Source organism: Syngnathoides biaculeatus, chromosome 20 (genome assembly GCF_019802595.1).
Source record: "Syngnathoides biaculeatus isolate LvHL_M chromosome 20, ASM1980259v1, whole genome shotgun sequence".
NCBI classification, from domain to species: Eukaryota; Metazoa; Chordata; class Actinopteri; order Syngnathiformes; family Syngnathidae; genus Syngnathoides; species Syngnathoides biaculeatus.
Genome location: NC_084659.1, coordinates 6,610,584 through 6,634,367, shown reverse-complemented (window position 1 = coordinate 6,634,367; position 23,784 = coordinate 6,610,584). Strand labels below are relative to the sequence as shown.

Here is a 23,784-nt window from a genome sequence, read left to right as displayed (position 1 = left end):
TTTTTATCCAATTTGACGTTTTTAAACAGAGTAACTACCACGTCCATTGGTTACGTTTTTATTATTATTTTTTTTTTGAACAGTTCAAAATAATTTAAAAAGGACAACTAATACGATTAAAGTGTACACTCCAACTCGTGTTTGAACACTGCCGCTACATACATGGCGGCCAAATACGGTACTGCAGCTTTTGTCTGGACAAAAGGAAGGAACAATCAGAACTGTCTGTCAAAAAGGACTTTATTAAACTTTCATAAACAACACTGCTATAAATACACGACTCTCAACAGTAACCCAAATAAAAATGTACAAAAGAAATACAAAGAGGTCCGTTACCCCCCCCCCAGTGGCGCAGCAAATGGCCGACCGGGGGCGTTCGGTGCCGACGCCGCGCTGGCCGGGGGGGCCTATCCCAGCACCCAGCGGTCTGCCTGCGAGCTGTTGAGCTGAACGGACTCACTGCTGCCTCCTCCTTCGTGCTGAAACATAATTCCGTCCATTTTAAAAGCTGAAAAATTGCATTCAATCGGAAGAAGACTTCCGGCATCCGCCTCACCTTGCTGGCGATGGCACGGAGCTTCCCCAGCAGGGAGGGCTCGCGGGTGTAGACGGCGTCGTCGTCGGGGTCCTCGCCCTCGTCCAGGCCGCAGCTGTCGGCGGCGGCCAGCTCGCTCTCCTTGTTGCCCGACATCACCAGACGAGAGTACTTGTACTCCAGCCTGTCGCACGTACGTTCAGTCACGTGACGGGGACAAAAAATGACGAGGACGCGCCTGCGGATCCGTCCGTCACCTCTTGTTCTTCTTCCAGAAATAGCAGCTGATGGTGACGAGCAGCACGGCCACAAACGCGCCACCGCCCACGCCCAGCTTGAGCCACAAGGTGACCGACTCGCAAGGGGCGGAGCTTCTGGGAGGCAGCGGGACGCCGTTGATGCACAGCTTGGGCTCGTTCCACAAGTAGAAGGTTTCCTGCACGCGCGGCAGGCGGATCGTTGGACCGGGACCGAGCACGGGGATGTCACATTACGAACGCGGGCGGGTGGGCACCTGCTTGCCACCCTTGCAGGCGCCGTCCAGCTGGTGGTAGTCGTCGCGCGTGCAGAGCGGGCAGGCGCTGGCGCTCTCCCACAGGAAGTGGAAGGCGCAGCCGTCGCATGTTCCTGCCGGGCAGGAGCTGGAAAAACATTTTGCATCGTTTTTCAACTTTTCAATTTTTGGTTAATTATTGCGATAAACCAGCTTCCCGCTTTCCCTGCACGATGTCGTCGACTGACCTGGGCACCGTGAGCTCGCCGCGTTCGGATTTTTGGGGATTACAGCGAACCGCGATGACCGAAGTGCGGCCTTGATCGCAGGAAGCGGTCAACTGCGTCGACCTGAAGCGTAAAAAAATGACATCAGTAAAAAAATTAGGAAGGTGACGTGAAATACACAAAAAAAAGTCTTTTTGTACCTGTAGAAGAAGTTGATATCTGGAATGCTGTTGGCGTTTTCCGGGAAGAGCTCGGCATCAGCGCTCACGCCGTCGAGGAAGCGCTCAACTGTCGCCCCTGCGGGGGAGGAGGGGGGGGGGGGGGCAAAACCGCAACGATTGACAACAGGGCGACACACTGCGGCCCCGCCCGTTTAAAAGCTGGCATACACACCGAGAAACGTGTCCGCCAGGCCGACGGACTGCGAGGAAATGGGCGTCCGGAATCCGCGACCGTCCGCCGGGACGATGGTGGACTGGCAGATGAAGCCGTCCACTGCGTCGGCGAGTCGGGCGGCGCCGGTGTTGCTTTGTTGGTCTTTGCTGAGCACGCTGTTGAAGTCGGTCAGGTTGTTCCTGCACACCGCCGCCATCCTGCCCTGTACACACACACACACACACACACACGTTGCCGTGGTTACGCTTGCACGTGACTTAACGTGTAACACGTCGGAATTCCATTTGATGACCAACCTGGTGCCCGCACAGGCTGATGTTGAAAAGGTGAAGGTATTTGGTGCCCTTGGTGGTGAAGCTGGGCTCCAGGGTGAGCGAGGCCACGTCGCTCAGCGCCCCGAGGTCGTAGGTCAGCGTGCGGTTGCCGTACGTGTGCGAGAAGGAGCAGTCGCTGTAGCAACGGGAATGCTCCTGGAAGACATCAACTTTATCGTTTCATTGTTGTTTTTTAAACATTTATTTTTACGGAAAATGAATCACTCACGGCGTTGCTGACGCCGCCGGGCCCGCACGGCGCGCAGGCCTCGCGGCCGTAGGTGTGGCGACCCGCCAGGTACGTGCCGGCGGGGCACTCCTCGCATCGGTTGGTCTCGGCGTGGATGTAGAAGCCCGGCGGGCACGGCACGCACGAGGACCCGGCCCGCCGGGAGTTCTCGGGCACCAGGGCGCACGCCCGGCAGCCCGAGGCCACGCCGCCCAGCACGTTGGTCACGCGGACCGAGAAGAGCTTCACGCTGTCGCCGACGTAGCGACGCACCTGCGCGGGCGTGGGACACGTCATTAGGGACGCCGGCACGGACTTTTGAGTGACGGGTTAATTAATTTACTATGTAACAATATTTTATTAAAAAATACATCAAATGTAGGTATGAATATATTCATTTCAAATTAAATACATTGTCCATCTATTTTCTGAGCCCCTTATCCTCACAACAGCCGCGGGAGTGCCGGACCCTATCCCGGCTAACTTCGGGCTGAAGGTGGACTGAACTGCACCCTGAACTGGTCGCCAGTCAGTCGCAAGGCAAATATAAATTTACAAGGAGATGAATGGAAAATATGAATTAACGCACAATATATTACAGGACTTGCGATAATGTAACGGCTCGGCGCATTTTTGTTTTTCATGCATGGTGTCCGTGTGTCTCTTTGGCCAGCACCAGCAGGTCCAGGTCAGATTTGCGATATGATTTTGATGATACGTTGCCAAGGCGGCACGGTGGATCAGCCGGTAAAGCGTTGGCCTCACAGTTCTGAGGACCCGGGTTTGATCCCGGCCCCTGCCTGTGTGGAGTTTGCATGTTCTCCCCGGCGGCTCTTCCGGTTTCCTCCCACATCCCAAAAACATGCAACATTATTGAATTATAAAAATTGCCCCGAGGGGTGTTTGTCTCTATGTGCCCTTGCGATTGGCTAGCAACCAGTTCAGGTTGTACCCCGCCTCCTGCCAGTTGACAGCTGGGATAGGCTCCAGCACTCCTCGTGAGGATAAGCGGCAAAGAAAATGGATGGATGGATACATTGGCAAGGGAGAGGAAACTTTTCACCGTACGTCCAGAGCGTGATTGGTCCTCTGGAAGGCCCACGTGAAGGTGACCGAGTCGTTCCTGCTCACGCGGTGCGAGTACGACTGGCGAGCTTTGCTGCCCTCCCACGACTCCACCACGGTGGTGCTTTTGCTGTGCACGTCCTGCAGGGGGCGCCAGAGGTTCATAAGAATCCGTGCACGCCATTAAAAAAAAAAAAAAAAAAAAAAAAAAAGACCAACGTCAGCCGGAGGAGGCCAGTGTGGTCCGGCTCACCGTCATGAAGTAGAACTCGCAGTCCCCGGCGCAGGCCGTCTCAAACTCGAAGGTGATCTGGCCCACCTCGCCCCCGCTCATTCCTGACAGCGAAGCCGGCACCCTGCGTCCGACCAAAACGCGACAGCGGTCTCGTTCACACGGTCGCTCGCGTCGGGGGAAACTCGTTCCGTCACCCGTTCGGGCGGCCTTACTTGAAGCCGGGCACTTGCAGGCTGAGGATGAGGTAGTCGTCGTCCGAAGAACCGGCGCCGCTTCGGACGTGGTCGCCCGCCACTTCCCAACCTGAATACACAAATGTGCACACACTGAAACAACCTCCATCCATGTGAGTTTTGTCATAACGCTTGAGGATAATCTTTGGAATTTTAGCGGTTAGGGTTGGAATTCTGGCCAATTTATAAGGTACAGGAAGTTATCAGGAAGCTTGTCTTGATAATAATAACACGGTGTGTGCGTGTGGAAAAATTCTTACCATTCATGTTGTCGCATTTGGAATTCCCAACGTTGAAGCAGGACGTCTTCATGTTGGAGGGCAGCACGTTCCACCATCTGTACTCGTAGCCCAGGACCGGCTCGGTGCCCGAAGGGCACGGCGTGCACGCTGCGCACACACACGAGCGCCACTTGACATTTTTGTAGCAACATATTTTCGAAGCAGGTGTCGACAACCCGGTGACCGAAAAATCACCGGAGGGCCTTTGCGTAAATCAACACCACAGGAGAAGCTGTCGGTTAAAAAAACAACAACAACAAAAATGGCGGCGGCCGACCCCTGTCGTAACCCAAAGACGTCCCCTTCAGGACCAGCCGGTCCGACCGCATTCCCGGGACGGCAAAAAAGCGCGGCGCCGTTACCGTAGGTGCCGTCCGAGCGGGTCCCGGGCGGGCACGGCGAGCAGGTGGAGTCGTTGCTGTTGTAGAAGCCCGGGTTGCACGGCGGGCACGGCTTCCCGGGCTCGGCGGGGGGCAGCGCCACGGCCGAGGTGGCGTTCTCGTCGCAGACCTTGGGCTCGACCCAGCGGTACACCACCTGCGTCTGGGGGGTGGGGGTGGGGGGGGTCCAATGACCCATTGTTTACAACATTAGGGACACCTTTGCAACCCAGTACAAAGCACTATGTTGAGAGTTATGTTATCATAAAGTGCTCAATTGTAGTCTAGCAGCCGTCAATTTCCTCATTTACTTCGTACATTGAGTAATTTGAAGTACGCCCAGTTTGTGCCCTCAACTATCACAATTTTCAGTTTCATACTCTATTGTCAACATCTGTTGACTCACCTAATTGTGGTGTTGCGTAAAGGCTTCTGGAAATTGCTGTCGTGTGCGCGGGCGGGTACGAGGAAGCAGGAAGCGCTCGAGCGTGCGCGGCACTCACCTCCCCTTCGCCGTCGCAAGGCGTGTGGATTTGGAAAAAGTCCTTCTCGGCGCACGGCGGCCTCAACTTGCAAGCGGCCCATCCCTCCACTGAGACGCACGCAGCAACATGATAATTAAAAAAAGCTCGTTAGCCAATCGGGGCGCGAGGCGGAAATGGAGCCGCATATTTTCTAGCGTAGCATGACTCAGCACATGCGGTGGCAAAAGTTCACTTTCATTCTTTGCCCCACATCTTATCTGAGCTTGTTTTGGAATGGAATACATATTGTACATTATTATTGTTATTTTGCACGGCGCTAACACACAATGACAACATGAAAAAGTACTTTGGGGATTTCTTTTGATGTTGTTTATAAACAAAAACGTACGCGTGGGCATGCACATTTGATTTCTTATATTGTTGTATTTTTATTTCCCCAAAATATTTTTACGTTGCCATGACAAGTTCTGCATGTAGAACCCCAACCCCCATCTCACGACACCAAAAAAAAAAAAAAAAAAAAATCGATCCATTTTTCCACCGAAGTCGCGGCAACGCAATTTGGAGACTTGCAAAAGTGAAGCGAGAAACGAGAAGACGGCGTAAAACGTGGACGTCACCGTACGCGAGTAGTGGTTTTCCGGGCAGGCGCCGCAGGAAGCGGAGTTCTTGCCGGAGAAGGTGCCGGCGGGGCACGGCCGGCAGGACGACGAGCCGGCGTCGGCGCCGTACCAGCCGGGTCGGCACGGGAAGCACTCGGACGTGTAGGCCACGCCTTCGGAGGATCGCGCGAAAGGTTAAAGGCCAAAGCGCCGCGGGGGACGCTGGTTTCGGCGCCGGACGGCTCGGGTCACCTTCGATTTTGACGTCCTTGAGCAGCACCGGTTTGGCCAACTTCACGCCCACCAGGATGCCCGTGGTCCGCCAGTACAAGATGTTGGTGCCCGCCCACAGATTGAGCTGCAACACAACGAGGGCCGTCAGTGGCACCGATTTATGTTTTGTATTCTACGTTGCGTATTACGTTTGGTTTATTGCGTGTGCGTTGTGTCATCTATTCATGTTGTGAGTCTTGCGTCGTGTGGCTTTGGGTTTCGTGAGCATTTTGGGGTCCACTAACCGTGTGCGTTCCCCATTCTCCGTTGCCGGTGACCTTGATCCACTTCTGCTCGTCAGTTTGGCTCATCTCCTGGCACTGCTCGTTCTGGACCTGAACACACGCACACACATACGCGCGTGGGCACGGCCTGTGACGCGAAAGGCGCGCAGACGCTCGGCGCGTTTGCTCACGTAGAACTCGAAGAGGATGTTGTCGTCGGGGTACTGGTAGGTGAAAGAGACGGAGCCCTGCTTCTCCAGGTGGACCACGTAGACCAGCGACACGGTGCACTCGTCGCGGTTGGACTCCAGGTACACGCCGCGCGGCGTCCACGTGGAGCTGCTGAGCAAATGTGCACAAACGCGTCAGGTCTTAATCCCTTCCTCCCGTCCTTTCTCTTTTCCTTCATCTTGTCATTTTTCCTTCCATTCATAGGCCCTAATTTCACTTCCTTCCTTCGTTCGTTTCCTTACTTCCTCTTTCCGTTCTTGTCGGCATCCACTTTTTTCTCCCTCCTGTCGTTCTTTCGACCTTCCTTCCTTCCTTAGTTACATCTGGGCTTCATTCCCTCGGTGTGTCCTTGTTTTCCGTCCTCCCTTCCTCCCACCCCGCCCGCACATTGTGGAACGGTCGCGCTCGACGTTAAGGCGGCGGCGTACTTGCTGCAGCCCTGGAAGTCGCCGTCGGGCGGCCTGGCGTCGAGGAAACTGGAGATGGCGATGAAGCCGGCGGGCAGGGCGTCCCACTGATCGAAGCGCAGGCCGCCGCCCAGCGAGTAGGAGCCGGCCGGGCACGGCGTACACGACTGCGTGGACATCTCGAGGAACTTGCCGGCCGAGCACGAGAAACCTCAACGAGGAGCCGCCGAGGACGAATGGGGGAAAAAGGGAACGACAACAACAAAAAATGAGTTGAGGAAGGAGGCGACGGTTCCGTGAACGCGTACAAACGGGCGGCGCTGTACTCACTGCAGTCGGTCCCTCGGCTGGGGGGCGGGAGGCCCGAGCAGGTGCCCGGGTTGAGCGGTATGGCCACCCGCCAGCGGGAGCCCCTGCTGTCGCAGTTTGTGTACTGGTAGTAGTAGTCCATCTGCGCACACACGGAAGCGTCAGGAAAATGGGCGGCGGCGGGGCACGAGTGGCGTCGCTGAGCGTGGTCGCTGCGGCGACCACCACGGAGAACGCCAACGGGCCAGAAAGGTCATCTGCGTTATCTGCACTTTTTTTTTTTTTTTTTTTTTTTTGCCTGAGGACCGGACTAGGCTTACGACATCCGCAACATCAGAAAAATACTTCCCGGATAATAAGTCCAAATGCTGGTGTTGTTTTTACTTTAATTAAACATACAGGACGGGAAAATAATAATAATAATAAAAAAAAAAGCGCAAAACACAACACAAATTGTAATAAAAACAATTTCAAATTCAAATGTTAGACTTTCTTTAAAATTCTTTCCAAATGAATTTAAAAAACATTTAAAATTCAAGTGTTATTAATGTATCACTTTTAACAAAATGAATATTTTAAAAAATGTTCATACATATATAAAGAGAAGTGATACATTTAAAAATGATAAATTCTTTAAATTCAATTGTTATAATTTTCAAAATGTACCTTATAAAAACAAGTATACATTGTGAAAACATTCGTATTTGTAATGCTTTTAATAACCACAATTAAAAAAAAATAGGACGGCACAGTGGAGCAACTGGTTAGACCGTGACCTCAATGAGGTCCAAGGTTCAAATACCAGCCCCGCCTCCCCCCGTGCCTGCCTGCGTGGGTTTCCTCCCACATCCCCAAAAATGCGTTAATTGGAGACTCGAAATTGCCCTTAGGGGTGATTGTTGTCTGTCTCCGTCTGCCCCGCGATTGGCTGGTAACCAGTTCAGGGTGTTGCCTGCCTCCTGCCCCTTGTGAGGATAAGCGGCTAAGCGAATGGACGGACGGATTGTTGACTTTTAACCACGTTGCCTCTGCAGCGATTGCACGTGTCAGTTTTCCGGTCCGTTCTACACGAACGTCAGCTCGACTCCCCCCGAGGGTAGAAACGCATCCGTGCTCAGCTCGAGCATGCACCCCCTCCGCACCCCCCCCCCCCGCCCCCCACCTGCCATCCGAGAATTAAAAGCAGCAGGAACGCCGAGGAAAGAGAGGAACGTCCAGCTCGTGCGGTCTGCCGGTTTCCCCGGTGACTCGTGAGGGGTTGCCATGGTGACTGATGAACGGACGAGGTGTGTGTGTGGGGGGGTGAGATTGGGGGGTGGGGGGCACGACAAAAAAGGCAGTGACAACAAATAAAGGCGAGCGGAGGCAGAATGCAAAAATGAAACCAACAAACAAAAACGAACCGCACTATTTTGCACGAAATGCGATGGCAGCTTGTTAGCGAAATAGGCCATGTTATGGCAACATGTTGAAAATGGTTGCATCAAAAGAATTAATAGCGGAGGTTGGGGGAAAAAAAATCGTGAAAAAGCAAAATTGAGCATTGCTCTTAAATTAACGATGTGCATAATCTTGAGTTTCCGTATAAAAGAGAAGGGATTCATGTTCATATTGAGTTGAGTTCACTGCAAATACTTGACATTCATCACTGTAAATGATATTTTTGTCCTAATTCTCCAAGAGCAAAAAACATGTTTCTGGAAAAAGCTCTCAAGGCGTCAATGAATACTGACAGCCAGCTCTTGATTCCTCTTGCCCAGAAAACCAGAAGCCCGCTTGACATACCTCTCAATAATCATAAATACTATTCATAATAACAACTATGTAAGAGTGCGCGCCCACCTCATCACACGGCGGTAGTGTCGTGCCTGCGCAGGTTGCCGCCAAAGGGCCGATGATGACGAGCACCAGCAAGCTGCGGGGGAACCGAGAGGTCCACGCCGGCTCCCACATCCTCAAGTCGGATCACGAACGGCGGACGTGCCGCTGCCTGGAGCCCGAGAGTCGAAGTGGTCCGGGCGTGCTGCGCCGGAGTCATCGATGCAACGCCGACGGTCTGTCACAACTCACGCGCACGCGCACGCGCGCACGCACTGACGTCAGGTCGCACGGAATGCAGAGATGACAGGACCGGCTTTCAAATTAAAAGTCTATCAGCGATGTCACAAAAACGTCAATGTCAAAACGGAACATATACATTCTCATCTCCGGATTTACAATTAAAAAATATTTGCAGCAATCACTTATTTCAGGCCAGCATTAAGGCTTCTCTGCAAACTTGTTCTCAAGCCATTATTTATTGCGAAATGAGCAAACAGCGAGTTATTATAATAACTCGCCGGACCAGTGTCCCAAACGGACGGGGCGCTGTGCTGTAGCGCCCAATCGCCACCAGGTGGCAGCATCGCGGTTGCGCAATACAACCACGAGCGAAGAAGAGCGCTCGGAACCAAAACAATCCCAAAGTTGCCAGCGAGGCTTGACAGAATGAGGCGGAATTCAACAGCATTTCAACTTTCGTAAATGCTTTACATGACTCGAATAACAACGTGACGATCCGGGAGTCTTGAAACGGATTCTCGTAGGGTGTTAAGGCGCCGAAGCGGCGTATTTCATCGTCTTCGAGAAAGTTGCTCGACCTATGGGCCGCACATGGCCATATTTGGAGCGCTCCAGACCGGTGAGATGTAAACAATATCCAGCCGCACTCTTTCCAAAATGTCAGCGGAGCAGAAGATCGCCATCGTGATGGAGGACAAGACGTACGAGGTGAACAAGAGGAACCTGATCGAGAAGAGCGACTACTTCCGTGCGCTGTACAGTTCGGGGATGAGAGAGTCCAAGGTGGACTCCGTGCAGCTGCAGGGCCTGAGCGCCCACGGCCTGGAGCTGGTCCTGGGCTTCATCAACACCTCCAAAGTGGAGATCGCCAACGAGACCCTGGAGGACCTGATCGAGACCGCCTCCTTCCTGCAGGTCACCTCAATCCTCAAACTCCTGACGGCCGAGATCCGGCTGGACAACTGCGTGGAGCTCTACAGCCTCTCAGAGGTTTACGGAACCCACGAGCTGCGTGACGCCTGCCTCAAGTTCATGAGCTGCTACTACCACCCGGTGATGCGACGGAGCGAGTTCCGAAGCCTGCCGCCCGCCGTCAGGGAGCGGGCGAGGGAGATGCGCATGAGGGGCGTCGCCACCCTGGTGGCCATGGGGGACTTCAGCAGCGTGTGCCCGAACACGCCGGGCCGGGACGAGCCCTGGTCCATGCTGAGCTACAGCGAGGCAGAGCAGCGCTGGATGCCGCTGCCCAGCAGCCTCCGACGGACGCCGTCAGCGTGCGGGGCTACGGTTCCGCCGTGCTGGACAACTACCTCTTCATCGCCGGGGGATACCGCGCCAGCAGCCAAGAGGTCTCGGCCGCCCATTGCTACAACCCTTGCAGGAACGAGTGGAACCAGGTGGCGCCGCTCAACCAGAAGCGGTAACGTCGACACGTTGTCATTCATCCTGCTTCTCGCTGGTTATCGCCACACTTACTTCCAGTTTACGCTCAAAGTAAACATGCTACAAAGAGAAAAACAGATAAGTCTGCTTAGCTTAAGGCTAACAGACGGTCCCAAACGCCATAAATGTGCTAACAAATACCATCGGTTTTGCGGTATGTCTCTGAGGACAAGACGTGCAGACAGCAGCTTTGTTGCCACTTGTGGACGTATTACACTGTGTATTGTGCGGTTTGCCCAAGGTATCAAAAGTACTCACATTCTGTACTTAAGTAGAAGTTAAGGATAAGTACAGATTCTGAAATGTACGCTAGTACATTTGTAAACGTTCGTGAAAAGACAACACATTCACCACACACAACAACAATACATGCAGAATAATAAGTGCCTGACGAAGCCGGATTCACCATTCAGGTCCAACTTCAAGCTTCTGGCCGTGCAGGGGAAGCTGTACGCCGTGGGGGGCCAGAGTCTGGGCACGGTGGAGTGCTACAGCCCGGAGAACGACTTCTGGACCTGCGTGTCGTCCATGCCCGACCCGCTGGCGGAGTTCTCTGCCTGCGAGTGCCAGGGCATGATCTACGTCATGGGCGGGTACACGGCGAGAGGTGGGCGCACGCGTTCGTTTCCCACCCAATCCAAAAACGAGACGTCCTCGGTTGAGATCCGAATGACGCTCCGTCTCTCCCGACAGTGAGGAACACCGACCTCCTGCGCTACTGCCCCGCGAGCGACGCGTGGACGGCGTTCCGCACGTGCGCCGTGCACGTGCGCAAGCAGCAGATGCTGTCGGTGGAGGACACCATCTACCTGGTGGGGGGGTACACGCACAAGCTGGAGCACGCCCGGCGCTGGCTCGGCGAGATCGAGGACGTGCTCGCCGTGCAGTCGTACAACGTCACCACCGGCGAGTGGCTGCAGCTGAAGGAGAACGCGTCCAAGTCGGGCCTGAACCTGACGTGCGCGCTGCACAACGACGGCATCTACATCATGAGCCGCGACGTCGGCCTGTCCACCAGCATGGAGCACCGCATCTTCCTCAAGTACAACATCTTCACCGACGCCTGGGAGGCCTTCAGGCACCTGAGGGCGTTCGGACAGAACATGCTGCTCTGCTCGCTTTACCTCCCCGACGTCCTGTGACGGAATCCGAGGCCGCTGACGCGCTCGTCGCCCTGACAATGGAACGTAAACGCACCTACAAATTGAGGCCAAACCCAGCTGACTTGCACTTTGTTTCACACTCCACGCCAACAGAGGGCGGCATTCCTAAGCGGCGTTTGATGTTGAAACTCCAAAAATATTGTTCAAAATGGGATTCAGTGTCCAATGATGGGGGTCGGGGGGAATCTATTTTTATCGCACGTGTGCCTTCTCCGTTTGAAAGTTGATCCCTCCGAACAAACCAATACTGCCTGTTTTTTTTCTTTCTGCTGTTCAAGCAGACTGGTTTTGTATCAATAAATAAATAAATGAAGGTGCTTTTCGTTCCTTGTTTGTTTAAAAAAATATTTTCAGGCGAATGCTGGCACCTGAATGACAAAGCTTTGCCGTTCTTTGTCAGTGGAAAAATTCACTTATTTAGCTTCCACTGAGGCGGCACAAGCTGGAAAAGCAGTTCTGAGGACCCGGGTTCGATCCCGGCCCCGCCTGTGTGGAGTTTGCCTGTTCTCCCCGGGCCTGTCTGGGTTTTCTCCGGGCAATACGGTTTCCTCCCACATCTGAAAAACATGCAGCAATTGGACACTCTAAATTGCTCCTAGGTGCGATCGTGAGTGTACACCGCCTCCAGCCCTCCCCGCGACCCTCGTGAGGATAAGCGGCAAATAAAACGGATGGATGGATAGCTTCCCCTGAGCTACATAAATTAAGCTGTTATATGCATTTATTAACTCGGAAAAGGAAATGTGTAGTGTGAGCAAGTGGCCAACAGAGGGCGACAAACAACCCAGGAATTTAACAGTCTCGGCTAGTCAAAAAAAAAATGTACACGGATGAACAGATTCAAATATAAATCTTAGTAGGAAAGCAAGTACAGTACTGAAAATCAGATGAGAAATACACGTAAAGCGTAAAGGTGACCGACAGGGGGCGACAAACACCACGCAGAAACCGAATTTAACCTTCACAAGGACTCAAGGATTCATGTTAAAAATCCACAACAGACTTTGGTGGTTATCTAAAAATGCATCTTAAGGTGAACGCAGGCATTTAATTCCGTGTTCACCGGAGCGGAAGAGGATCGGCGCGACGCGCTTGAATCGACCGTTGCCGTACGATCGATCGGCTCGGGCCGCGTGAGGTCGGGCGTCGCCTTCGCAGCGGGACCACTGGGGCTAATTTGCAAGCATCCACCGCGACGCCAGAGCCAAGTGAGCAAACGCTCGCTCTCGCTCGGCGTCTGAAAAAAAGAGGAGGAGGGTCGAGGGAGGAGAGAACGCGAGGGAGGGAGGAGAATCCGCTCGAAAGGAGGCTAAAGGGAAAACGCGCAGGAGGATGCTCGTCCAAACCAGACCGTTATGCAGGAGTAACTCAAATAATCTACACTGTTCTCCTTGAAGGGCCACATTCCTACATTTATCTGGTGGCTGGTGGGATTTTTTTTTTTTTTTTTTTTGGGGTGGGGGAAGGAGTGGAGGGGAGGCGTGTGGGGCGGCAGGGGGGGTGGTTCAGTTTTTAAGACCATGAGCGAGGCCAAGAAGGGCGAGCTGGCCATCCGAGATAAAGCCATCCTGCACCAGCAGCGGCGTCTCAAGCAGGCCACTCAGTTCACGCACAAGGACTCGGCTGACCTGCTGCCCCTGGACGGTCTCAAGAGACTGGGGACGTCCAAAGACCTGGTGAGTACGCGCAGCCTGGACCGCATCGATCCAGGACTCGTGGCCACGTCGCTGGTGATTATTAAACAGCAGCAGTCGGCATGGCAGAGCTGACTTAATCCAAGTTCCACAGCTAACTAACCACTCGCATGGCTAAAACTGGTTTAAGATTTATAAGGGACCGGAGGACACTTCACAATGTCTCGGGATTGCTATTAAAATGTTGAGGATGAGCTGAGGTGAGGAATGACGACAGTTGAAGTTCCGACAAGCAGGCCAGGATCTTTGCGGGCTGGAGAAAGTGTGCGAACGTCACGGCGGACGCTCATGTTGGCGCTGACGGCTGCCGATGACCTCGGCCTTCATTAGCGCTAACGCTAGGCCTGGTACGCACATAAGGATTTTGCAAGTGTTAAAGGACTGTTTCTCTGCTTCAGACCCCACCATCCATCCATTTCTGAGCTGCTTATCCTCACGAGGATCGGAGCAGTGCTGTAGCCTATCCTAGCTGTCATCGGGTAGGAGGGAGGCAGGGTACACCCCGAACTGGTCGCCAGCCAATTGCAGGGCACATAGAGACAAACAGCCACACTCACAATCACACCCACAAGACAATTAAGCATCTCCAATGAATGAATGTTTTTGGGATGTGGGAGGAAAGCGGAGAAAAGCCACGCAGGTACGGGGAGAACATGGAAACGCCACAAAGGTGGGGCCCGGATTTGAACGCCGGTCCTCAGAACTGTGAGGCCAACACTCTTCAAATGTGCCGTCCTAGGACATTCGGCTTCATGTCACAATTGACTTGGGAGTAGTCCGATTTCTCCACACAAAGAATTTCAGTTGGAAATTTTGAACACGTTTAATATTAAACCGTTTCAGACGCTATCATCAAGACAAAGTCGCTCATACCCCCCCCCCCCCCCTCAGACTAATTGCTAATCTTATTGGATTATAATCTAAAGTATAAAATAGTCTGGGCATTTAGGATGAAGGGATATTTATTGCGTACCAAGGTTTAGGAAATAATGGCGGAAGCCAACTTGAGAAGCTAATCTTGGAGCTAATGTCAGACGCGGATGTTTGAGGTAAAGTTGAAGCTAACTTCAGAAGCTAACGTTGGGGGCTAACCTTAGCTCCAACAACTCCGATTGATCTTAAAACACATCGCAAGCCTTTGTGTGGAAATGTCATAAAAAATTTGACTTGTTCAGCATACTGGCACTTATTATTCTGGTAATCTTGGCTAGCTAAACCAGACAGACAGAATTCCCCCCCCCCCCCCCCCCCGTGTGTGGAGCGCACACGTAGTAAAGAGAAGTTTTTTTTTTTTTTTTTTCAGGAAAGGAAATGTTAAATACCGCGACTGTAGCTTTGAATTTCTAAAACTCGATTAGCTTTGAAGATCTTAATACGCTAGTCATCCATTAGCCGCCACGTGAGGCATCCCGGATGCCTCGTGCGATAATACCAATTATCCGGAATGACGCTTGCGTCGGCGCCGATGGGGAAAAAAATGCAATCTGTCAAGCGCGGCGTTGACGACTTGAGCCGGCAGGAGTGAAAATTGTCCTCCATTAGACGGGAGCCCGGGTCGCTGTATAGCCGCTGAATACATTTGAAAAATTCGTTAAATGACGAGAAAGAAAGTTCTGGAAGCATACTGATTGCTCATCAGGACTTCGGCAAGTCTGAGAACGCATCCATCACGTCTATTTCTCTCATCATTTTTGCACATATCATTTACTTTGGTGCGAATACGAGCACAGCAAACGAGGAGTCGGGTATCGAAAGAGGCGGAGCTAAAGGGTCGACGCGCTGTCAATATTTTCCCTGCGCACTGTGCACGAATACATAAATAATCCCGTCCTAATTGGCGGCTAAAAGCCGACCTACAATAACAATAACATGAGAAGGGCATCGACAATCCACCGCCGGCCTTTCCGCTCCGATGTGTAATTCAGCAGCGGCGGTTATGCAACGTTTGTTTTTGTGCTCTTTCGCCCGAGGTGCTGAGCGGCTAGCGTCGGTCAACTTGGTGGGGGAGGGGAGCCACTCGAAAGCGAGGGAAACGCCACCTTGGGACCTGGTCGCTGACGACTCGTGGGGGGTGGTGCTTCATTATGTAATAATGTGTGCGTTAAATCGACGTAAAAATGGCGCACATGCGTGGGAATTGCGTCCCGTGACACAGAAATCCACGGCACCATCTTGTGCCCAAAAAAAAAAAAAAAACGTCACTTTTGGCTGCCAAGAGAGACTCCAGCTCCTTCGCCAGATTAACGAGAATGTAAACGCTATAGAAAATGCATGTATGCAGTTTCAATTTTACAAATTCCACCTCAGCAACAAGCCACACAGGACAAGCTGTGACCGCGCCCCCAACCACGGCGTCGCTGCCCCGCGTAAACCGAAGGGAACGCGACGTCCGGAAGACGTTCCGCACGCGGGCGGGCAGATGGTGCAGAGTCGACTTAATCGTGCAGCAGGTGTTTTATATTCATCTCCAAATGTGAGCTTTCCCAGCAGGCAGCAAGCGGAGCAGCGCTCCGGAGTCGAGCGCGCTCCCAGGAAACCTCACGGCTTCAAAATATAGACGGCGGAAACGCGGCCTGCGTTATTCGTATTATTAGCCGGGGGGACGATTAGCATCATCGCGCATGTGGGAGTGAGACCGGGTCGCGTGGGGAGACGGGCGGCTAAAAATAGTCGTCAAAAACAAGCCCAACAACCACAGTGACGTGCACATGGATACTGTTTGGAATCACTTGATGAGATAAATGCTAAATGCTAACATGCCGACAGCTCGCTAGGTGCGAGCAACCTCTCAACGAATGAGTACAGTAGCAGTCAATGACTGGTGAGTAGCCAAATAACTGCTATCCACAAACAGAGACCAATCACTTGTGTGTATTTGACATACTTGGCAAAATAAAAATGAATCTGATTCTGATTCACTTGTCAAAAGCTACGCACCAACTAGCCTTCAGCTAGCAACAGGACGGTACGTATCAGTTAACTAAAACACGGTGAACAGCTAATCACCTGCTACATACTTGTCGGAGGATCACCGCTAACTATCCGGGAGATAGCAACAGGCTAACACCTAGTCGAAAGCTACTGCTAAGTACAGTAATAGCTAACACCGGGTAAACATTTAATGGCTCTTCCCTTGATGAAATGAAAATTGCCAGCCAACTGCGGGCACTTTTCAAGTTTTCACTTTACAAGTGAAGACTAGCTACAGGCTACATTGAGTACAGCAATAGGTAAGAAATTGTAACTACAGGTCAACAGCTAAGCGCTAAGTGCTAAGTGCTCGCGAGTCAACACCTACCTACAGATTAAAATACAGTAAGTCAAGACCTAAGCAGAGTACTTGTCAACAGCTAAGTATCTGCGAGGGGCTAGCACATCGTTTTGCTTAACAGCTAAATAGCAGCTATTCACTCACCAAAAGGTAAACAGCAGCTAGCCGCTGATCAGGTTTTCTTTTGAGGTGTTTTCCTCTGTGCAGGAAAGCAGACTAACGGCATAAATCCAATTCATGAACATAACTCAATTGAGCGCTCTTTTGTCGTCTGTTTGTGCTCTGCAAGCCTACCACAAATCACCTTAGGAAGCAAGCGGCGAGCAGGCGTACCATAGTGTCGCCACTTTATTAGGTATGAGACACAATCGTGAAAAATGTGCAGTATTAATTTCGCGGCAGTCTGCAGGCAGCAGATGTAAAGCCGACATCATGAGCCCCCGCCGCTCGGCGCCACGGGGAGTTGCAAAGAGGTTGTTACAAAGGTTACATGACTGGCTTCAAGCGAGTAATTAGCCGGCGCGCTGATCACTCCCTAACGGAACGCTAACGGAACTCTGTTCTCACAGTATTATTCACGTACAGTATCTTTTTTCGAGGAATGGCATTTATTTTGTTTAAAAAGTGGTGCTAACCTTTTGCTACGTGACTAGTTGCTACTTAGCTGGTGTTTTACGCTTTGACAAGAGATTAGCGGCTACTTAAGATTCTGACAAGTGGCTAACTGGTTGTCAGCCGTTGCTTAGCCATTCGCCACGTGCTAACGAGCACTCAGCGACCTGAACGCGTGACCTTGCTAAGTTGGTTAGCGATTCGCTTTGCTGGCAAACTTGATTTGACTACACAAAATGGATGTGATTGAGCTCAAAAGAGATTCAAAGACAAGAATTTGAAGCTAAATAGTAAATAATGAGGACTGACCGTGACCATGGCCTCAAGTGTGAAGAGTGAAGGGTTTCAAACGAAGTGAAGAAGAGAGTCTTTTTGGCTTTTTGGTGCTCGGCCAAGCAGACGATGCTCTCTCTTCCTCGTCTTAACCGTCACACGGCTGGCAAAAAAAAACGGCAACGCGGAGCCGAGCTTCTTCACAGATGGCCGGCCGCTGAAAGGCAATCAGAGACACACGAGAGGACTCGATTACACCTGTGACAGCGGCGCACCGATACGTACGCTCTTATTTCCATAGCAACCCCACAGCATCGTGCAGCGCCGCCTCCTGGAGGGCAACGTCACGCGGCCGCGGGGCGAGCCGCGGGACCCCGCCGCCCGCGTCCGCTCGCCGCTGGCCGACGACGGGGGCGAGGACGGGCCGGCCGACGGCGAGGACGACAGCGCCGCCGACTCCTCGGCCGAGGAGAGCGAGAAGAGCCTCCGATCGGACGACTGCGACGGCGCGGCGGCCTCGGAGACGGGGCGCCCCTCGACCCTGCTCGTTCAGTGCAAGGTAGCCGAAATTGTTTGAAACATCACCCAATCGAGGTTCAAATTTTCGGAGCCGTTGGAAAGATTCCAGCAACGGAGGACCCACCCGAGTAAACAAGCTCGATGGCAGCCGTGGCTTTTTCGGACATTTTTTTTGGCTACCAAATTTCCTGTTTGCAAGTCAAACGACGACAAAGTAGCCACAAATTCTTTAATAAGTCATCCAAGTTGGAGCTTTTCATTTTCCTTCGCACTTTGCTCGCGTGCAGCATTGCTAAATGCTCAGGTTTGCGCGATTACTCTTCCGACATCTATTTTTAAACTTTCCGGCGAGAAAGAGAGAGTCATTGCCACACTGGGACAAAATGAAAAAAAAAAAAAATGGTGAGGCTTTGTGGTGTCGCTGATAAGATGCACTGCCTCCAGAAAAAAAAAAAAAAAAAAGAAAGAAAGAAAGAAAGAAGAACGAGGCTCAGCTTGAGTACAGCAAGATGATGGAAAAAAAAAAAAAAATTGCTCGCTTTTTTGTCCGAGGGGAAAATAACCAGAGGAGCTGAAGTGGACCAGCTGCTGATTTAACAACAGATGAGAAAAATGAAAACTGAAATAAGCTCTGAACAAAATTTGAGCCACTAACTGGACTTGCTTTTGGTGGTGTTGCGTCCAGGAAGGACCCTTCAAATCTTTCAATTCCCAACAGGATAAAAAAAATTTTGAAATTTGAACGCGTATCCGACGGTGTTGAGGCCCGCACAGGGTGAAGAATTCTTACGAGGCTCAGTTAATATTTGATGGCGCTTTCGTGTTGATTACTTTTAGATGATGACCCACCAAGTGCTTATCGGTGTCAAAGTCAGCACAAAACGTGGCGGCCATGTTTGCTTAATTTTTATGTCGCTGTCGGCAGTGCTGCGAGAGCGACGTGAAGGCGTCGTTCAACACCGGCAGCGTACGCAACCGCATCTCGCCGGCCTGCTGCCAAAAGCTCGGGTAAGAACTTGCTTATTATTTGTCTTTTTATATGACGGTAAAACATTACAATGAAGTAGGAGAAAGCAAAACTGAAAATATGTACGGTTCCACTCCAGGCCTGTAGGTGACGGGAATGTACGGCATGTTTGCTGATGGCGCAACAAACGATTTGCTTGTGAAATTATTATTATTTTTTTTTAGTAATTATTGGATCGCAATTGCCTGACTGTGCATTTTTATACCAAATATTACTCAAATACAAAAGTCTACAAGTGCTTTATTTAAATGATACATTGATTATGTTTTGCTGTTAAATTGAATTGATTGTGAGGCTAAGTGGCGTAAAAAAATGGATGGTTGATATGACATTTTTTTCACATTTGCAATAATGTACACTACTATACATTAGTAGTGTATGTTATTCAATTAACATATATGTTCATGTAATGTTATTATATATATGTCTTCCAATTTTTAGTACATTTTAAACATTAGTTTTATGTAAAAAGTAAAGCGGAATTTAAAATTTAAATACATACAAATTGATCGCATTTTATTTTTTTTTTGTGGATGACATTTGATTTGTGGGGAAGTCTTTCTTTTTTTATATGATCGAATTTAAAAAGGACAGATTATTTGACTGGAATATCATCATGTAACAAAAGCAAAATAAAATGGAATAAAATGAGGTCGAAGTGTGGAATATTTCCATCAGTATTTTCAAATATGGTTACCTACCTGTCGTCGGATCTGCGGTCCAGTTTGAAGTTTGTCGTCGTCCCCGTCTTCCCTCAGCCTCTCGGCAACCGCAAGCGGCTCGGTGAGCGGTCTCAAGCTTCAGCTGGGCTCCAGGACCATCCGGTGCTCCGCTTTGGTCCAAGGTACCGACGACAGGAACGTGAAAAGTTTTCTTGCGGAACTTCAAACTCTTTTCCCCTCGCAGAGCACGAGTCGAGCGAGCTGAGCCTCGGCCTGGACACTCTGCTCCGACTCAGAGTAAGCAAGACAACAGTCCCCAAAATACAAATCAACAAACATACCACGATGAAGTAAATATGCTCATCCTTGCCTTCCGCAGTGTTGTCTGGACCTGAACCGCAGGGTCTTGACGCTAGGGGGCGTCGTCGAGGAGCTTCCCTTCTTGAGTGACGGCGAACACGTCGCCGCAAAGAAGGTGTGAGCGCCCCCCTGCGGCCGTACTCGCGTCGTCGTCGTCGCGGCGGCGGAACGGGAACGCCCGGCCTGTCGGACTTCGAGTGTTGCACGTCGCCCGATGAGCGTTAGCCGCTGAAGAAATTAGCCCGTGGGTGTTAATTGCAGTATTTTTTTTTTCCAGTGAATTGAGGTGATTGGACTTCGACCAATTAATCCATTTTGAATTCCAAAGGTACACAAAATTCACATTTTCTGATTGGCTTTTTTTCCTCGCCAGATTGTTTGGTGGCAAGCCAAATATGAATGAGTGACTGTTAGCATAGCGTAGCATTCATCCAAAAAGGCTACACCTAGCTAACAACTGCCACGACACACTCAGGCAGGAAGCGTTTGCCCTCGCAAAAAGTGAAATCAAATCTTTCGGCAAATCATTTTAAAACGAGGAATTAGCAGTTTGTTAGCATCGACATGCTAATGGGTGTCCACGCCAGCTCCATTAGCCAGTCGCACACTTTCCGAACTCGTCCTTTTCTCATCAGATTTAAACAAACCTCGAAATTTTCAGAAAATGAAGCGGATTTGGACTTTTCATTTTCCCCGTCAACATTTACGAATGACCAGACATTTTACAAACGGACCTGATCCTTCCACGCGCCTCGAGCGCTTTCAATTATTCAACACATTCACTGACAATTATTTTTTTATATTCCCAAATCTTCGCTTGCTTCCAAATTTCCTTCTAAAATTCTCAAATCAAGGTCGATGTTTTCTAAATGTTCTTAAAATTTCAGCCAATGCCAACGGTTCTTTCAAGGTTATGACTGGATTCTGCGGGACTTGCATCTCGACGGGTTGCACTTGCTCTGATTATCGCGCAGTCCCGTCGAGAAGTGACGTTTTGTTGTTGTTGTTGTTGTTTAAGACGTTCGGTGCGCGGCCAGCTTTTCCGTTTCCACCCAGTAAAAATCGTGCGTCAGTCGTTTGTCTGGGAAATGCGCAAACATTCCACGTGCATGACGTTGTGGCGTTCCGCATGAATCTTTGTGTACGGTACTCTGACGCCGTGTACCCCGGAAGTGTGTTTTTACGGCTCACACAGGGAAAAAACAAAAAACAAAGACAAAAAGCTGAGCTGCCAAACAAGCTGCCTTCCCGCGTCGCCTTTGTCAAATCTACAAAAGCTTTGTATCATTTTTTTGGGACCATTTTGCGCATATTAGCACCTCTGAGACCTTGACGTTTGCCTCTTTGTTCTTTTCTTGAAGGTAGCTCACTTTTGATTGATGGTTAAATTTTCAAGAAAAACAAAAAATAGCACGGTATGTTTTTGAAAACCACACGTGTAGTTGGGCAAAAAAAAAAAAAATAATAAAATCCTTTTGATAAACTAAAGAACAGCCAACGTGATGAGTCATTCATGCCTTTCAGTTGAAAAAAGGAAATTCGCATATAATCAAGTGACTGAAATCGGTCACCAGATAAGCTCACGGCTAGCCGAGCTTCTCCACGACTTCTTTGTATGTTCAGGATGCTCCGTGGCATCACGCTGCCTCTCTCAGGTCAGTCCAGGAACTGCACCACACTTGTGGTCTCGCACTGACCCAAATGTCATAAAAAGACCGACTTATATTGGTGACCGCTCGCTTTGCACGTAAATGTTGTTGGCGAAAATGCTCGGGTTTTTTTTCCCCCCCGTTTTCACGTTTGGCCTCTCGCGCCCCGTCGACCAGTGACGTTACGACAATTTTATTTTTTTGTGTTTCTCCCTGCTCTTCTTCTGTATAGCAGTACTTTATCTGGCAGACAAATAAAAGATGTGTATTCTGGCTAGCTCAATGCATCTTTTTTCCCCCTTTTTAAAGGGCACACGTTTTGAATATTTCTTCTTATCTGAGCGTAAGCAGACAGCTGGCGGCTCGCCAAGGGTTAGATGCCTCCCGCGAACGTCAAAAAATAAAGCTCAGTCAGACTGCACGGCGAAATAAGGACTCGCGTACCAGGAAGGAAAACAAATTGCTGTTACCACATTTAGCAACAGGGGAGGCTCTCAAATACTCGGAAGGGCTCGCAATGATGAACATTATTACCCCTCTTGAAATTTTGAGGGCTTTCCCGTTCCAGCCTTCGCAGGAATATTAAAAAAAATAAAAAATCCAATAAAAATCAGTCCCCGAAGCCTGTTTCGCCCTGCAACGTGACATTTTGAAGCTACGTCTGTCACGTGTAGTCTCGAGATGGCGTTCTGCAAAAGACGCAGCAACTCCGCCGTTGGGGTTTGACGCTAACATTTTTCGACGAACTCGAGAAAAATTCAACCCATGAAAGTAGTTTCATTTAGGCATGTCGGTCATGAGTTGGCCCACAAAAAGTCTGATGAAACCAGACCTGAAATGATCCAGGGGAGCTGCCACTTTGCTCTGAAGGGATCATTTCAGCGTTTCTCCAATGGTTATCTTGTTGGAGAGATTTGGGGGGGAAAGCCACTTTCGACATGAAACATTAACGACGTGAAAAGTAGACGCACAAACGAGTCTCAAGAAGCCCCGCCTCCCGGCGAAGACACAGGTTGCCAAGGTCTAAGGGTTCTTCAAAAACAGGCTACTTGCGCACTTAGCCCCATTGCGACCAAAATGGACTCTTGAGAACAACAAGACCGAGCATAATTTGGGTCAGCGCATGCGAGGGTCCACGGAACTGAACTCTGACGTCTCACCTAAAAAACTAGAAAATCTCTCCAAATGCACAATTTCTATCTCGGCTCCAATTAGACTGAAGAAGGGGCCAGTCCGGGGCCATCTTCTCCTTAATCCTCCCTCGCTAGTAGAGTCTCTCCTTTCGTCAAATTGGGCTGGTCGGGCACTTTTTGCTACGAGCCGAGCACAAACACCACGACGGAAATGGGAGGAGGCGTGCGAGAGAAAATCCCCCGCCAGGCTCGCTCGCTCGCTCCGGTCTCGCCACATCCTGTTAGTCAGGTAGCAGCGACACCTTTGCACACGGAAAGAAAGAAGAAGAAGAAAAAAAAAAAAGCTTTGTGCTTGTCAACCGCAACCGGTTGAAGCGGCAGCCAAAGGCGAAATTTATTCCGTGGGCGTCCGAATACTTTTGAAGCGAGGGGGGCTCAGCTCGTCCCTCCGCGGGGAAGCGAATATTGATCGACTTGCCTGTGTCTGAGGATTGTGTAACGCTCCACAGAGGAAAAAGAGAGAGACCGAGAGAGCTGTGAGCCAGCCAAACAATGAAAAGATCATTTGAAGTGCCACTCTCGCTGTATTTCCACGCATTTTTGATATAACGCAGGGATTCAGAAACACAAGGGTGCACGAGCACCACCCAGGGGGCGCGCCACACTAAAAGGCCCTATAACACGAGCATTTCATCTCAGAAATAATTGACGTTGCCGAGTGCTACGATATCCGTGGCATTCATTTCGAAGGCGGGGCCCAGCTCATCCCTAAAAGCTGCCTCGTTACAGGATCGGGCCGAACGTCAGCTGATGAGGTTCCCGAGGCGAGGGGCGCAGCTGGCTGTCGCCGCGCATCCCATCGAGCTTACGTAACGCGCTGGCCGGCCAAACGGGTCCAAAACGAGCAAGGCCGGTCGAGCTACGGGCTCACATTTCGGTTGAAAGATGAATAATTCATCAAATAAGAATACAAATATATATATATATATGAGGTGGGG

General features: G+C 50.7%; 3 protein-coding genes across 6 annotated transcripts; 2 read left to right on the top strand and 1 right to left on the bottom strand.

Moving 5' to 3' along the window:
- Positions 1–222: 222 nt before the first annotated feature.
- On the bottom strand, positions 223–17,766 carry LOC133493967 (endosome/lysosome-associated apoptosis and autophagy regulator family member 2-like). 4 transcript variants are annotated; one of them, XM_061807970.1, is made up of 23 exons: positions 10,830–10,960; positions 8,762–9,012; positions 6,941–7,061; positions 6,632–6,821; positions 6,164–6,314; positions 5,994–6,083; positions 5,728–5,833; positions 5,499–5,648; positions 4,892–4,980; positions 4,371–4,551; positions 3,988–4,116; positions 3,707–3,797; positions 3,513–3,615; positions 3,263–3,400; positions 2,195–2,467; positions 1,948–2,121; positions 1,649–1,853; positions 1,456–1,552; positions 1,277–1,378; positions 1,050–1,176; positions 793–971; positions 557–719; positions 223–479 (listed from the first exon to the last, which is right to left on the bottom strand). In XM_061807970.1, the coding sequence occupies exons 2-23, from the start codon at positions 8,870–8,872 to the stop codon at positions 408–410; spliced, it is 3,042 nt and encodes a 1,013-aa protein (XP_061663954.1). In that variant the 5' UTR covers positions 8,873–9,012; positions 10,830–10,960; the 3' UTR covers positions 223–407. The 4 variants fall into 4 exon arrangements, with proteins under 4 accessions (XP_061663954.1, XP_061663953.1, XP_061663955.1 ...); XM_061807969.1 differs by having other exon boundaries at positions 8,762–8,975; positions 10,830–10,958; XM_061807971.1 differs by having other exon boundaries at positions 6,164–6,311; positions 8,762–8,975; positions 10,830–10,958.
- klhl42 (kelch-like family, member 42) lies at positions 9,094–12,113 on the top strand. The gene is given in 4 exon segments (XM_061807980.1): positions 9,094–10,232; positions 10,235–10,400; positions 10,837–11,030; positions 11,117–12,113. Coding segments are annotated over 4 exon segments (1,404 nt in total). The 5' UTR covers positions 9,094–9,637; the 3' UTR covers positions 11,566–12,113.
- nrip2 (nuclear receptor interacting protein 2) lies at positions 12,955–21,922 on the top strand. Its single transcript, XM_061807984.1, has 6 exons — positions 12,955–13,262; positions 17,738–17,995; positions 18,881–18,963; positions 19,741–19,826; positions 19,889–19,941; positions 20,024–21,922. Exons 1-6 carry the CDS (start codon positions 13,107–13,109, stop codon positions 20,123–20,125), a joined length of 738 nt encoding a protein of 245 aa, XP_061663968.1. The 5' UTR covers positions 12,955–13,106; the 3' UTR covers positions 20,126–21,922.
- Positions 21,923–23,784: the final 1,862 nt, after the last annotated feature.

What these genes read in the sequence shown, in the direction of transcription:
- nrip2 (XM_061807984.1), top strand. Translation starts at nt 13,107, where the DNA reads ATGAGCGAGGCCAAGAAGGGCGAGCTGGCCATCCGAGATAAAGCCATC. An exon ending in TGGGGACGTCCAAAGACCTG is followed by an intron (nt 13,263 to 17,737) that starts GTGAGTACGCGC and finishes TTATTTCCATAG; the next exon opens with CAACCCCACAGCATCGTGCA. An exon ending in ACACTCTGCTCCGACTCAGA is followed by an intron (nt 19,942 to 20,023) that starts GTAAGCAAGACA and finishes TGCCTTCCGCAG; the next exon opens with TGTTGTCTGGACCTGAACCG.
- LOC133493967 (XM_061807970.1), bottom strand. Translation starts at nt 8,872, where the DNA reads ATGTGGGAGCCGGCGTGGACCTCTCGGTTCCCCCGCAGCTTGCTGGTG. An exon ending in CAAATGCGACAACATGAATG is followed by an intron (nt 3,798 to 3,987) that starts GTAAGAATTTTT and finishes TTGTGTATTCAG; the next exon opens with GTTGGGAAGTGGCGGGCGAC. An exon ending in TCCGTGCCATCGCCAGCAAG is followed by an intron (nt 480 to 556) that starts GTGAGGCGGATG and finishes ATTATGTTTCAG; the next exon opens with CACGAAGGAGGAGGCAGCAG.